The sequence below is a fragment of the Nothoprocta perdicaria genome, unplaced genomic scaffold (genome assembly GCF_003342845.1).
Source record: "Nothoprocta perdicaria isolate Ctin4 unplaced genomic scaffold, notPer1 scaffold_186, whole genome shotgun sequence".
In the NCBI taxonomy this organism is placed as follows: Eukaryota; Metazoa; Chordata; class Aves; order Tinamiformes; family Tinamidae; genus Nothoprocta; species Nothoprocta perdicaria.
The window spans coordinates 1,343,935-1,357,431 of record NW_020455049.1 but is presented as its reverse complement, the minus strand read 5'-3'; the positions used below and the strand labels follow the sequence as shown (position 1 = coordinate 1,357,431).

The window sequence follows — 13,497 nt, the reverse complement described above, 5'->3', positions numbered from 1 at the left end:
CTGTCCTCCCAAACCTGCCCCTATCTGGATCCCCTCCTGCCCCAACCTCTACAACCTCTTGAAAGGTTTATCCCTGCCTCAGGCATTAGTATCTACTTATGGATGTGTTTTCCAGCTCTCCCCCTTTCCAACCAGCTGATACTGCCTTCACAACCTTCTTCCAGAAGTTCTCTACTTGCTGTGTGAAAGGAAAATGTATTTTCTTCTATCTTCTTTAAACTGATCTCCTATTAGTTTCAATAAATGTGACCTTATCCTAATCTGGCAGGATCTGGTGACCTAACAGTTTTGCATCCAAGCCACCCATCACCTTCCTCATTTCCAAATAACCAATTCAGCATGAGGGAAGGAGAGACGGGGAAAGGCTCAGAAGTAAGGTACTGGATATTTTTCCACAGGCCTGCTAGCATTACTGATCTCAGCCAATGCTAAGTGCACATAAAAAAGAAAATACAAATCAGAAATCCTACAGATTATTCCAAAGTTCCCGTTGAACTCGTTTCCCCACAGCCTCAACAAGGAGTAACAGAACAACTTGGCCAAACCCGGAAATGTCGTCCCCTTCCAATTCAACTGCTCTCCGTGGCTGAATACAGTTTCATCTGTAAACTGAATTTATAGTTTACAAATTGGCAATTTATTTTTAAACTATGTTGCACATTATTTAAACTTCCAGGGTTTTCCTAGACAGAAATCAATTAGCGAAAACTGCAAAATGTAAAGCTAAGACTTTAAGCTAAGCTTAAAGACATTAAGTCCTGTTTTAGGATCCTTATTCCGCAGTCAAGTGCCTTATTTTGCTCACGGAAAGCAATAGCAAATTAAAGGGATTTTCAGAAAGGGAATTTCCACACGATATGAATCATGCATCAAATTAGAGCACATTAACTCTGTAGTTTTTACTCTCATTTTGCCTTAGCTTCTCTGAATGACCTCACTTCCAAAAAGACCTATTTTATTTACCGCTGCCCTCCTGCAGAAGTGGAGTGTTCATTCACTTGCCCACCTGAGCACAGTTTCTAAGCCTGTAAGTAGGCACTTTCTCCACATTTGGATGCAGACAAAAGAGAATCTTTGACACTGTAGTGCAGAGAAACGTTGCTTTTTTGCAAGTTTGTCTAGGAAAAGAGCTCCCAGGCTCTGCAGGGAAAGGCAGAGACCATTACCCTCTCCTTACAGCACCATTGGCAAGGTTCACATGCTGACTCTGGGCAAACAGTGTGGGGAAAAGAAGCCAGAGGGCAGGCAAAATTAAAGATGATGAAATTGTGAAGAAGAATATGCACAAACAGGCAAATCAGGTGACATGGGATGTGCCAAGATGGCAGCGGGTGCAAAGGAAGCAGAAAAACAGGCAGGTTTTGGACACGTCGCAGGTAATGTCAGGTTTCTACCACGACACAAGATAAAGGAGCAGAATATTCAGAGCAGAGAGGCAGGGTTGCATGAGAARCCCTGATACCATCCGCTGCAAGGGAAGAGATAAAAGCCACTAGCTCCCTGCAAGCACACAACGGTGCCTGATCCTGCAGCAGTCTTTAATTGCTGGGAAAAAAAAGTTAGGAGATAGATATGTATTTATTTTAAGGATATATCACAGAATGACAGAACGGTTGAGGTTGGAAGGTACCTCTAGAGATCATCTAGTCCAACCCCCTGCTCCAGCAGGGACACCCRGAGCACAGGGCACAGGGCGGCATCCAGGYGGGTTTGGAAGATCTCCAGAGAAGGAAACTCCACAGCCTCCCTAGGCAGCCTGTGACAGGGCTCTCACTCTCTGTAAAGAAGTTCTTCCTCACATGCAGATGCAACTTTCATTATTTCGACTTGTACTCAATACCCCTGGTCYTATCACTGGCCACCACCGAGAAGAGTTTGGCCCCATCCTCCTTACATTCTCTCCTCAGGTATTTGTACATATTGATCAGGTCTCCTCACAGTCTTCCCTTCTCCAAGCTAAACAGGCCCAGCTTGCTAGTCTTTCCTCATACATATATACTTTTTCACCCTTAAAAGCACCTCGTAAAATCATGGCCTCAGCGTTTCTGGCAGAGTGCAAATGATTTGCCTCTGCTCAGGAGAGCTTATAGCAAAACAGAAATGACAGGCAAGCGAGAAGAYTCCGTTTGTGGTCAGAGGAATCAGGTAGAGAGATTAAGCATTTTGCCAAAAGTCACAGCAGAAGCCTGTGACAAGCAGTCTGTTCTGGATTAAGCCTCAGGGTTTTGACCCGAGGTAAATGAGAGCAACGTGAAGCTCGTTCGGCAGCCTGAGACAAGCCTGGGTTATGCTGCACATAGTCTCGCTTTAAGCACAACARCAATCACGAGAAGGTGAGGTTTACCTATGGGAAATCCGGCAAGGACCTTGACTAGGAAAATTTCCATCACTCCTGGGAACGTCATCAGGCGCAGGATTTCGCGGAGGCTGAACACGCTGCCAGACTGTGATGGGCCTGGGAACATGACATGTCAAATAACACTTTATTTATGCAGGTCAGAGGCAGGAAACAAGAAAGACTGTATTCTAGAAAGACTGAGGTGCTACTTCTTGCAATAGCTAAATACTCACTGCTCTCTGTCKTGGGATGCTTCTGTCTAGCTGGTGAAGGGATCCCGAGTATCACTATCATGGTGGTTACGAGGCTTCCTGCCAGCCCAACGTATACAGGGACAAAAATGCTGCAAACAGAGGGAAAACACAGGTAAGTGGACAAATGGCATAAGCAGAAGACACTCGAACATCAGCCCTGCAAAGACTTGGGCACACAGCTGCTTTCACTTGGGTGAAGAGCAGTCCCCTCCAAGTCACAGTTCCTGTGGCTATAAACAAGCTCACCTGCTTTCAGGGCCCCATACTTAGATGTGGACACAATTAACAGTAACTACTAATGGTAAATTTGCAAAAATAAAAAATACCAATTATCAATTACTTAAAGAACCCCAATACAAACTACATAAAAGCCAACAGAGCGAGTGAAAACTCCTAATACAAAGAYGAGGCGGCCGCTGGCTGAAGCTGGGCACTGATAGCGGAGCGGTTGCGAGCTCATTCCTACTGCTGTTTTCCTTGTTGGACCATGGCATATTTTTCCCTTGGAAGAACCAGCAACACTAATTGCAAAAGCCTCAAGCTTCCTCCATGCTAGACAAAGGCGCGGGATGAGTAATTTCTCAAGCATTACCAGGTTATTATTAAAGTCCCAGGGAAAGGCAGGCAAAGACTGAGATGCAAACAACTGAGAAAAGCATCAAAGGGAAAATATATAAATATATATATATACACGTATTACTGTTAATAGCAACTGCAAATATCCCAGCTGAATGTTTTAATTCTCATTAATTATTATTAACAACAATAAAGGTAGATAATATCTTCCTGCAAATGGACTTGCTGCAATAATTTAGACCTGTTGCATCCATCTGCCAAGTTGTTTGGTTAATTACCCTGGACCACAAAATTAGTCATTAACTGGATTGTTTTAACTTTTTCTTTTCTTTTTTTACTTGTAAATACAGGAGAGTGCCATTTTCTGATTAAAAGTTATCTGTTAAACAATTCCCAAAAACCAAAAGTTCTCTACAAGAAATACTGAATTTCTGATTTGTTTTATACAGTAGGGTAACTATATTCTATTAAACAGATAGAAAGATAAAAGTAGCAGTTCCAGATGCTTTTATTTTTATTATTTTTTTTTTAATTTCTACATTACAAGCTTTCATTACGATATGGACAAAAAGAAGTGTAATTGCAAACATTTTTATTGGACTAAAAAAAACCGCACACATTTCCAGCACAATCTCTTTTTTATTTTCTAAGGTTTTCCAGTCTCTTACAAACATGCTACAATCATGTTTTACTTTCTTGTTCAGAAGAGAGCTACAGCAAGTACCAGCAATGAGGGAACAATCCCCAGTAAAATTAGTACGTAACGATGTCCTCTTGCACCGAAAGCATCTGGTTGCTAAGTCCTTGCTGGGAAAGGGAGAGGAGAACCTTGACATTTTCCATATTTGGGAGAAAACTGGACTTGCCTGCACGCATTAACGCCCTGCTGTACAGCCAGGCTCTGAATTCGGAGAAACCCAATAAAAGTAGAACACAGAGCTCGAAAGCTACTTCCCAGAATAGCCCCAAGTGCTCCAGATCCTTTGGAAATGCCTCCTCCCGGGCACAGCTCTAAGTGCTCCTTCTTCTCTCAACATTTTAATTGCTACCATTTCCAGATCAATAGGTGCCAAAGCCACTGGTATGGACCTGGAGATTTGGCTTCTGAGCCAGAGCGAATCACCCTGCTCAGTTCCCTTGTTGGGAAAACCCTTGGATACCAATGCTTGTTAACCTGCCTTCCAACCCATCAGGGTGCTCATCCYGGCAATACAGCGGTGCAAGACCCATCTACGCTGTCCCTTCACGTCTTGGAGCCAGACATGAGCACTGAAAGGCTCTTCTGGAGACACCAGGAACATGCCGAGGAAAATGCAGCTTCCCCAGGCTCCCCAAAGCCTCATCCCCTTGCGGCTGTGAGCAGCTCTAGGCTGTTGTAGATGGGCCAAGAGCATTTCTTTTCCTTGGCACAGCCGGGCAAGAGGACCTTGGTGGATCACGAAATCTCCGCACTGCGAAAATCAGTGGAAGTCCCTGCACTTAAATCTTGTCCCTTTGGCTTATTGGAAGGAAGAGGTGCCACTAATGAGGTGAACAAAGTAAATCAAGCAGGTTGCTCCCACAGGATGCTCTTATATCCCCTTCCTGTGCTTGCTCTCAGCCCCYCTGGCTGCTAGCAGATGAGTCATCTGGAACAGGAGCAGCTCCTGCCAAAACCAGAAGCACATTTCCTGAGGGGCCCRAACAACAAAGGACCCAGGCACAACTAATACAATTAAATTAAAAGGAGCAAAAGGGCAAATCAGCTTAGACAGCTGAGATCATTGTACGGCCTGCCTCAGCTCCTGGCTGATTAAGAGAGGTCAACTGCCTTCAGCGCTCTTGGAGACAGCAAGGGCTTTATGGTCAAAATAACTCCGGTAACTTCATCTGGGTGCTCCTCCTGGCTTGATTTTTTTTTCATTTCCCTGAAGCAATAACGCAGATGTGGTGGTTGCACTAAGGGAACCTCCCTCCGTGGAGGGATCTGCAAGAGGACAAGATGCTTGAACGGTGCAATGGGACCCTGCCAGCATCTGGCATCTCCCCAGGGTTTCTGCCCTTGCAGACACCTATGGCAAACATAGGTCTGCCTGCTGCTTGCAAGCAGTAAATGGTACTTTGCTCTGAAATGTGGGATGCCAAGCACGGGGCACTGCTTATCTGCAGTGCAAACTGTCGTGGTCTGCAGTATTTATGCTTGGAGACTCACTCTGTAGCCCGTGGTCATTTGCAATGGACAAGCGGCTGGCGGATGGGACTTCCCGTCTGGAAACTCCATCCTTAGTGCCGGTGGGAAAGCAAAATGGATGCTGAAACCATTAATAATAACGGTGTGGTAAACAGATTAAACCCAAGAAAAAAATAAGCATCCAAAGCTGACTGGACCAAGGATGAACTTCTTCCCATCGAATGCGTAACCACCTTCTGTGTTTACTTTCAGATGACTTCAATTCCTAGCGGGCACCAAGCTTCCTGGATGAGCCAAAGCAGGAATACGCTACGTGTTATCCCATGAGGAATCAAAGAGATTGCAGATCAAGGCTTGGCCGTTGCATTCTTCACCTTACTGAGCCTTACAGTCTGCCTTCAAACCATGGAGGAAAGTGTGCGTGTGTGTGTATCTATGCATGTGCAATTGCACCATTAAATGTTGCAGCAGTTCTTTTAAGGGGGAGTCATTCCCAGCAAGTCCTTGGGGATTAAAGGATGCATGTGTAGTTCTGCAGTGAATGGAATTGCATTTGTTTGCTTCCCCTCTCCTTTTTTTTTTTTTTTTCCTTGTAATAAAGTCAAAGTTGAGTGTGGAGGGAGTGCAAATTGTTTTTCAGTGACTCACTTTGACTTCCAAACAACATCGTATAAGGATTGCATTCATAAGCRGGCCAGATTCCTTCAAGAGCTCTGAAGGGACTCACAAAATATTTCTTTGATTGCAACCCGGCTGTACTAGCCGCTCACTTGCGCCCTTAGAGAGGAGCTATAGGAAAAAAAGTGATCAAAAAACAAAAAAGGGACAAAAATCAGCGTGGTTAAACCTTGACTCCAAACCGTGTTCTCCAGCAGATAGCTCTGTTCTTTTTGGAAAACACGTAACGCTCAGTTTTCCGTCAACACCAAGCGTGCCTTGTGTTCCTGATAACCAGGAATGCCTAAACGGAGCGGGTAACGTGGGATGACTCAGTGGTGCAGAGCTGAGCACTGGCTCGGCTCGGGGCGCCGCGTTTTGCTGCGCCGGCCGCGCTTGCGCAGCGCCTTTCGGCCCCGAGCCGCRGCGCGGAGACCTCCGACTGCGCTGCCGTGCCCTGGCGCCCCAGCTCCTCCCTCAAGCAAGCACAAAATTTCATGGAAACCATGACGCTTCCTAAAAAAAGGGGGGAAAGCAATAAAAAATGAATTCATTGAGGCTCAGAAAGCTTCACGTTTCCTGGAATGTTGTGTAAATGTGTAGAAATAGAGGCAAACAAATAGAATCTTTTCCCAGTTATAAAGTTTCCCCAGTTTTCCCGAATCTCTGCACACTTACATGCGTTTATAGCAACCGGGGAGTGAGCTTCATTCCTCCAAAAGATTCTAGCTAGCTGGCTGACTAAGGCCTTGCTTGCTCACTCTGGTATCCCAGTCATCACCCTGTATGTCTAGAAATGGGGGAGTCTAGACATGGACCATGTATGACTTGCACTTGCTCAGGAGGGGCTTGCAACATCTGGCTTCCAGCCCTAACCCGGGATGAGCTGGGGCAGGCCAAGATAGGAATCAAGGTAGGTGTAAGTGGTCAGCACTCACAAGACAGGCAGCAGGCCAGCGGGGCTGGGACCTGAAGAAACAGAGAAGAGAAAGGAGGTGCTTTTGGAACCTGTGAGAGGCCCACAAATTCATGAGCCGTATGGAGAAGGGGGATAGGAAGTGGCTTCTGATGCAAGAACTRGGAAACATGGGATGAAGGTGAAAGGAACCTGGTTGAGGACGAAGACAAGGAGCTGATTCCTCCCACAAAATGYATAAGGTCCATGAAGCTTCTGCTGCTAATATTGCAGAAGCAAATGGTTTGAGCAGGCTCAAGGGAAGACTGGTGGAAAAATCTACTGAGGGTTACTAAARAATCACCAACCACACTCATCTCAGGAAACCCCCCCAGCTGAAAATACTTGGAGGTTGGGAAATTAATTGGAGCATTACATAAGTTTGCCTTGTTCTTCAAAGTACAATGATAAAGCAGCCCATGTCAGCACCCTCTTAAACAACAAACCAGTTYCAGGATCTTTCACTCCAGTCATGTTGAGAGATACAAGAGCAATTTCCTCCTCTACAGCAAGAATCAAAACTGTCTCCTGCCACCCAGCTCACAAACTAGAGATAAGCTTGTCCATTCCTCTCAAATCCTTAAATGTTYCAGAGTATGAATAAGAATAACCATAACTCTCACTCTGAGCTTGGGGCATTCTGCTGGAAATAACTAATTCTACATTTCAGATCAAGAACCATTCACATACCTTATAAAGTGATTGCTTAATATTAAATACAGAGACAATCCCCCACCTCTTTTGGATTTTTTTTTCAGCTGATTTCTTGCCAATCTTCAATGYGAGCTTTTAATTACAAGGAATGTCTTCTGTAAGGCACCTATAACATGGTACTCAGCTGGCTTTCTGGGCCTAAGAAAGGTGTGAGCTTGGATAGAAACATGGTACCTAGGGCACACCAAGGAGAAACAATGTGAAAAACAGGATGCCCCATGTCAGATGGCTAATGCTTCGTCTGAGTTTCCAATTTGAAGTGTCCCGCATGCTGCTGACTTCTTTAAGCCTGGAATTAAAAACTCCATTTGCTGTACCACCACACTTGTGTTTGTGATCCTGAACAAGCCTTAGTTTCCATGCTCTCACTGCATGGGTGGAGGGAAAGTCTCCATTTACTCCATTTACTCCATTACAAAATTCTTGGATTCTACAACCATGCAACGTATCAGTAGCTTTTTGGGGTCCCATCCCCTCTGCCAATACACACCCCAACTTCTTCATGGTAGGCATTTATTCCCTAATGGGTGGTAAAGCCTTTAAGTGTTTTTCTTTTCCTTTTTTCTTTTTTTCTTTTTTCTTCTTTTCTTTTTTTCTTTTTTTCTTTTTTTCTTTTTTTCTTTTTTTCTTTTTTTTCTTTTTAATTAAGCAGCAATTCCATAAACTGCTCTTCCAAGTTCAGAACATGGTGAACTATTAAAATCCCCTGCTTGGGTGTGGCTCTGGGTAAGGACTCCCACGTCCGGACTGGTTAGGAGATGAGCAGGGCTTGCTAGACTACCCGGTGACTCATAGCTGAACACATCATTAATCAGATGTTACAGCATGTCTGACTTCATAGAATACCGTAGGAGGTAAAATGATCTTTGGATGAGCTCAAGMTTTTGCTGGCTTTTATGAGGTTACAGCGCTTCAGACTCCAAACGATTCAGCTGGGCAGGAAGCTGTTGAGGATTYGCCATAGTAACTTGGACCGTGCTCGCTACACGTCAGGCTCCAGCGGTTCTGGAGGACACGCAAGTTTGGCACCGACGGGATGTGTTACTTTTCACCGCTCCCCGTGCACTTCCTCAGAGCTGGCTCAAGCGGAGCGTAGGCAGAGCTGAATTTTGCTGCCCAAGGACGAGGGGTGGAGGCCTGGCAGCTCCTGCAAAGGGAAGGAGTAGGATTTGGCTGGGCAAGAAAGCAAGGAGAGTGTGATGGAGAGGCAGGATCACTGTGCCTGCTGACACTGAGGAGACAGGAGGTGCCTGCCACCTCCGAGGAGACCTCTCCCATCTTCCAAAAATAGCCGTGTGCGCCATACGCGCTGGCTCCTTCCCCAAGGGCAGCAGCAGGCCCGACTGCCTTCTAGGGACTCTGGCACGGGYTAGCTGCAAACGGGACCACGGCAGACAGCTTGATGCTGCAGGGAGGCACCTGCTTTGCCAACACCACGGTGCCCTCCCACCAGGGCACTTGGGCCACCTCCAGAAGGCCCTCGGGTCACTGCTTCTATAGGTCATTGCTGTCAGCAGGACACGGGGCTTGGGAGATGGACAGGCCATTGCTACAATCTAAGATAGCAGTTCTTAGGTCATGCAAAACTCCATGTTCCCTCCACACCCTAAACCCAAAGGCTACGGTTTTGACTAGCCAAATCTGACAGCTGATTTTGGTCTTTTGTCAGGACAATGCTCACAGAAATGACATTTTTAGGCAAGTTAATCCCTAGCAAAACAATCTACTTTACCTGGAGGTTACTGCAAATGCAACATCCTACCAGAGGTCAGGCACAGACTGGTCCTGCCTCCACAGCAAGCACTCACAGCCAACTCCTCCTACCCCAAGGTGCAAGAAAACTGACATGCTTCATCAGGAACACTGTCACCTTTCGTCTAGTAAAGCCTTATAACGAGGCACAAATAGGACATAGCAAGGCTAGTCTTCCATGGGAAGCCACAGTGGAGCACTAGCACCTAAAAGTCACAAATTAAATGGTTCACTAGCCGAGTGGTTTCCAGCATTCTGCTCCAACCTTTTTGGCCACACAACAGGTTCCTTAAAAAGCAACCTTTTTTTTTTTTTTCCAGCAAAGACAGAGCCTCAGGGATGTGGTGCCACTGATTTGATTTCATGCACAGTTTGCCCCCAGAAACAGGCTTCTGCATTAGAGTGAGTCATCCCATTTCAGTAAGCAGAAGGGTGAAACCATTAATTAAAGGCACACAGTTTGCTTGCCAGGGCAGGCTTCGTGTGCTCCAACCAAGAGTGGTCTCACTGTTACTATATTTACTGAACTCTCTCAATTAAGCACTTTGTCTCTCCCAGGCCATAATGATGAGGGTTTCTGCATATTAAATGCACTCAGGAGGAGGTTGCTCGGTGTTGCAGAGCTGCCAGCTTGCATACCTGCATTAGCTTCCTCCCCTGCACAGTTGGTAGRACAAACAGTGGGCAGCAAAGGGCCAAGAAACATTGCGCTAAATGATGGATGTTCAAATACTTTGTTGACACAATAAAACAAAAATGATTTGTGCTAAAAAAAAAAAAAGCATGCTAAATATTAACTGAACTTGCTTGTTCTTCTCAGAGAGGTGAATTGAAAAGACCTTTAACGCACTTGGTGCCAGGCAAGTGCGATTGCAGGCTCTTCYGTGCATCTCCTGCAGCTCTGTGGGCTTCAGGGCTGCCAAAGCCACGAGCAAAGGCAGCCTGGACCTGCAGAGCTGGCAGAGCAGTGGCATCTCGAGCTGTGCCTCGCACACCTCAGCTCTCTGCTGGCGGCGCTACCCCCTCGGGAGGAGACAGGCTTGCTCCTTCCCTAGACCACATCTAATCTTGGCCCCACTACTGAGACCACCTACGGGGATGCCAATTAGTCACAGCTGCATTATGCTGAAGTGTTGTTTAYGGGAGCCCTTGTCGGGAACCACATCTGAGCCCGCCTCACGGGCGGCCTCTCCACCCATCCGCACGCTCGCGGAGCCGTCGCGCTCCCGTGGCCGCCGAGCGACGGCAGCGGCGAGCTCCCTCGCAGGGAGGACTGCTAGCAGGGCGTTTCGTGCRTTTGCACTTGTGTTTAATTGCAAATTAGCAGCTGAAAACAAGGAGGGGTGAGCGCCGGGCAAGCGGCCAGCTCTCTGCAGAGGAGGTTGCAAACCTCTGACGGTGCATTTCTGTAGCTTCAATGAGCAGCGCGCTGGCCCAGCGCACCGTTGGTTTCGCTGTACCTAGAAGACTTGTATTTCAAGCCATTTGTTGCTGGCAAGGCCTAGAGGCCACATACTTCCTTGGCATGACATCTTAGGGAGCACCTGCGTTTCACAAGGGTGCTAGAACAAGGCAACTCAAAGCAGCAACTGGACTATGTTCTTCAGCACTTGTCAGACAGTGATTTTAGGCCGTCTCRTGGGATATCTTGGAGCATTTCAGAAGCTGGTTGCCTTTAGAGCACACCAAATATGCTTCTATAAACAGAAAAGTTGGTTGATGAGGTTGATTTACTTATTTACGTGGTTTCTGGGGTTTTTCTTCCAGGTTGCAATGAAAGGGAACGATGCAATTTCGTTGCAATTGTGCTGCGATCTTGGAACACACGGGCTTCAAAGTACTGCCAAGCAAGAGCCCATAGGAAGGGCACCTGTATGGAGAGGTAGGGTATGGACAGGGAAGTGATGCACAGAAAAATGAATTTCCCTTTGATAAGCCACTGGACAGCAGCAGGAGTTGAGGCTTGATGGAAAAAGACCTAGTGGTCTTAAGCTTTATGTTTAAGCCCTGGCACTAACCCAGGTTTGCTGCTAATGCGGTCCCAGACACAGGACACAGACACTCCGTTGCTAAATGACACCAGCGATGTGAAAATTGCCGTATTTCCAGACAGGGCCAAGTAGGGCCCTTCTTCAACTACACCGCTAACGAGACATCACAAAAACAACATCCCACAGCACTTAAAGCAACAAAAATGAGCATCCCTAAAGCCTTCAAGTCAGGCTAATATTTACCTTTCATTTGTTCCCCAGGTCTATCTCTTCTTAAAGCAAAAACACAGGCAAAAGGAGAAGAGATTAGTGAAAAAAAAAATCATCAAACATGGAAAAAAGTTCCCCCCAGAGAGGATATGAGAACCAAACAGTGACGAGTGATGGGCATTGAGGTAAGTGGAAAAGAAAGAGTCTGGAGCGGATCTAGCAGAGAGCACGTTACCCTGAGGCCAATCAAAGCTTTATCGGTTGGAAAATCCCAATCATCAGTGCTAAGTGCATGGAAAAAAAAAAATTAGATGGGAAAAGCATCGGGCAGGACAAGTCTCTACATGTTTCACTTGTCCTGCTGCTATTGGCCCCGGCTYGGTTATATCCTCATTCCTCAGAGCAAAAGGCAGTTCAAAGAGACAATAAAACTCTTTTCAGTCTCACGCTTCGCCGAAACGGAACTGAAATGATTCCCAGAGATAAGGTGACAAAAGAAATGAAACCCTTCCCTACAGCTACCCTTTGGTAAAATATCACCCGAGAAATAATGACACCGCTTCACATTTACGCCCGGCGTTTGTCTGAGGAAGCAGCATTTATTGCAGCGATTCAAACCCCAAATTTATTGGGTTTAGCACACTTCAAAGGCTTAAGTTGCCTCCTTCCTTTGTGCTGCAGGAATAACAGCCTCCCGGGCTAATATTGACTTCAATAAAATAGCGTTTTATTGGCACAAGATGTGACACTTTTGCTGTGCAACTCCTTGCACGCTTCGGTTTAGGTCCCAATACATTTGGGCTGAGGCTCTGTAACGAATAAAACAAATCACCAGTTTCTTTACCAGCTTTTCCTAGCACTTTTAGGCAGAAGAGCAAAGCCACCTCATCTCAGCATCCCGGCAAGGCCGTGGCTGACCTGTTGCTCCATTGCTGCACCTTGTGGAGCTGCACTAGCCTGGCGGAAACGCAGCCAAGCCGCCCTGCAAGCAACACTGCTAATTATAACCAGCCCCCACGAGGACTTAATGACCCAACTGGAAAGCTCTAAATATTTAGGCTGACTCAATTCATGTGCTGGATTTTTTCCCCCCCTTCCCTTCTGAGCGTGCCAGGGAATTTCTCCTCCTCACGGAGCGGTTCGGAAGGAGGCATATGGCCGAGGGAGCCGGTGCTCATGAATAAGCAGCGAGCGAGTTTTCCAGAAGCAGGCRGCGATGAGAAAAGCCTTTCTTCTGGGCCCTCTCTCGGGGTGACTTTTGCGTGACTAAGTGATGACATAAGAAGCCTGCAAACAAAAACCGCTTTATGCCCCTATCGAGCTCTTGGAATTGCTCAGAGCTGACTCGGTCCTTCCCTTCGATGCAAGCATCTGATTTGGGTGGCAGGAATTTAAACGCCGTCCACGCCAGGACGACGGGCCTCTCCTGGCCGCGGATGTATTTTACCCTTTCTGGCTAGCCGGAGTTAGGCTAGTTCCTGCCTAAGCAGTAAGCTGCTAGGCCTAAGCAGGGCTAGTTAGTYGGGCTCGGACGCTCGCAGGGCTGCGAGCCCCTGTGCACGGAGGCAGCTCCTGCAGCACGACCCACCGCAAGGCGCGTGGGACTGAGGCGGATTTATGGGATGGGAAGCAACCGAGAAAAGCTGCTTGAATAAATGCAGTCATTCCAGGCAAGAGCAGCTGGAAGAGCGCTGCAGATGTCAGCAACCACCAATGTCTGTGAGCAAAAAACACTTAGGAGTGGCAGGTACGAAGGTACCTGCTCTCCCAAAGGCTTAGTGCTGAGGGGGTCGTTCCCTCTCCAGGATGAGGGACTCGGCTTTGAGCACAGCTCAGGGAGACACATCTGCTTCTGTGCCCGGCTCTCGCAGCGCGTGGCT

At 46.9% G+C, this 13,497-nt stretch overlaps 1 protein-coding gene across 1 annotated transcript in view; it reads right to left on the bottom strand.

The window, feature by feature from the left end:
• The window catches only part of SLC22A18 (solute carrier family 22 member 18), a 45,586-nt gene that overhangs the window by 13,335 nt on the left and 18,754 nt on the right, over positions 1 to 13,497 (bottom strand). Inside the window, exons 6-7 of the mRNA XM_026036813.1 lie at positions 2,572 to 2,681; positions 2,345 to 2,455 (exon numbers count right to left, since the gene is read on the bottom strand). Of these exons, the coding sequence (XP_025892598.1) occupies positions 2,345 to 2,455; positions 2,572 to 2,681 (221 nt within the window). The remainder of the gene's footprint in view (positions 1 to 2,344; positions 2,456 to 2,571; positions 2,682 to 13,497) is intronic.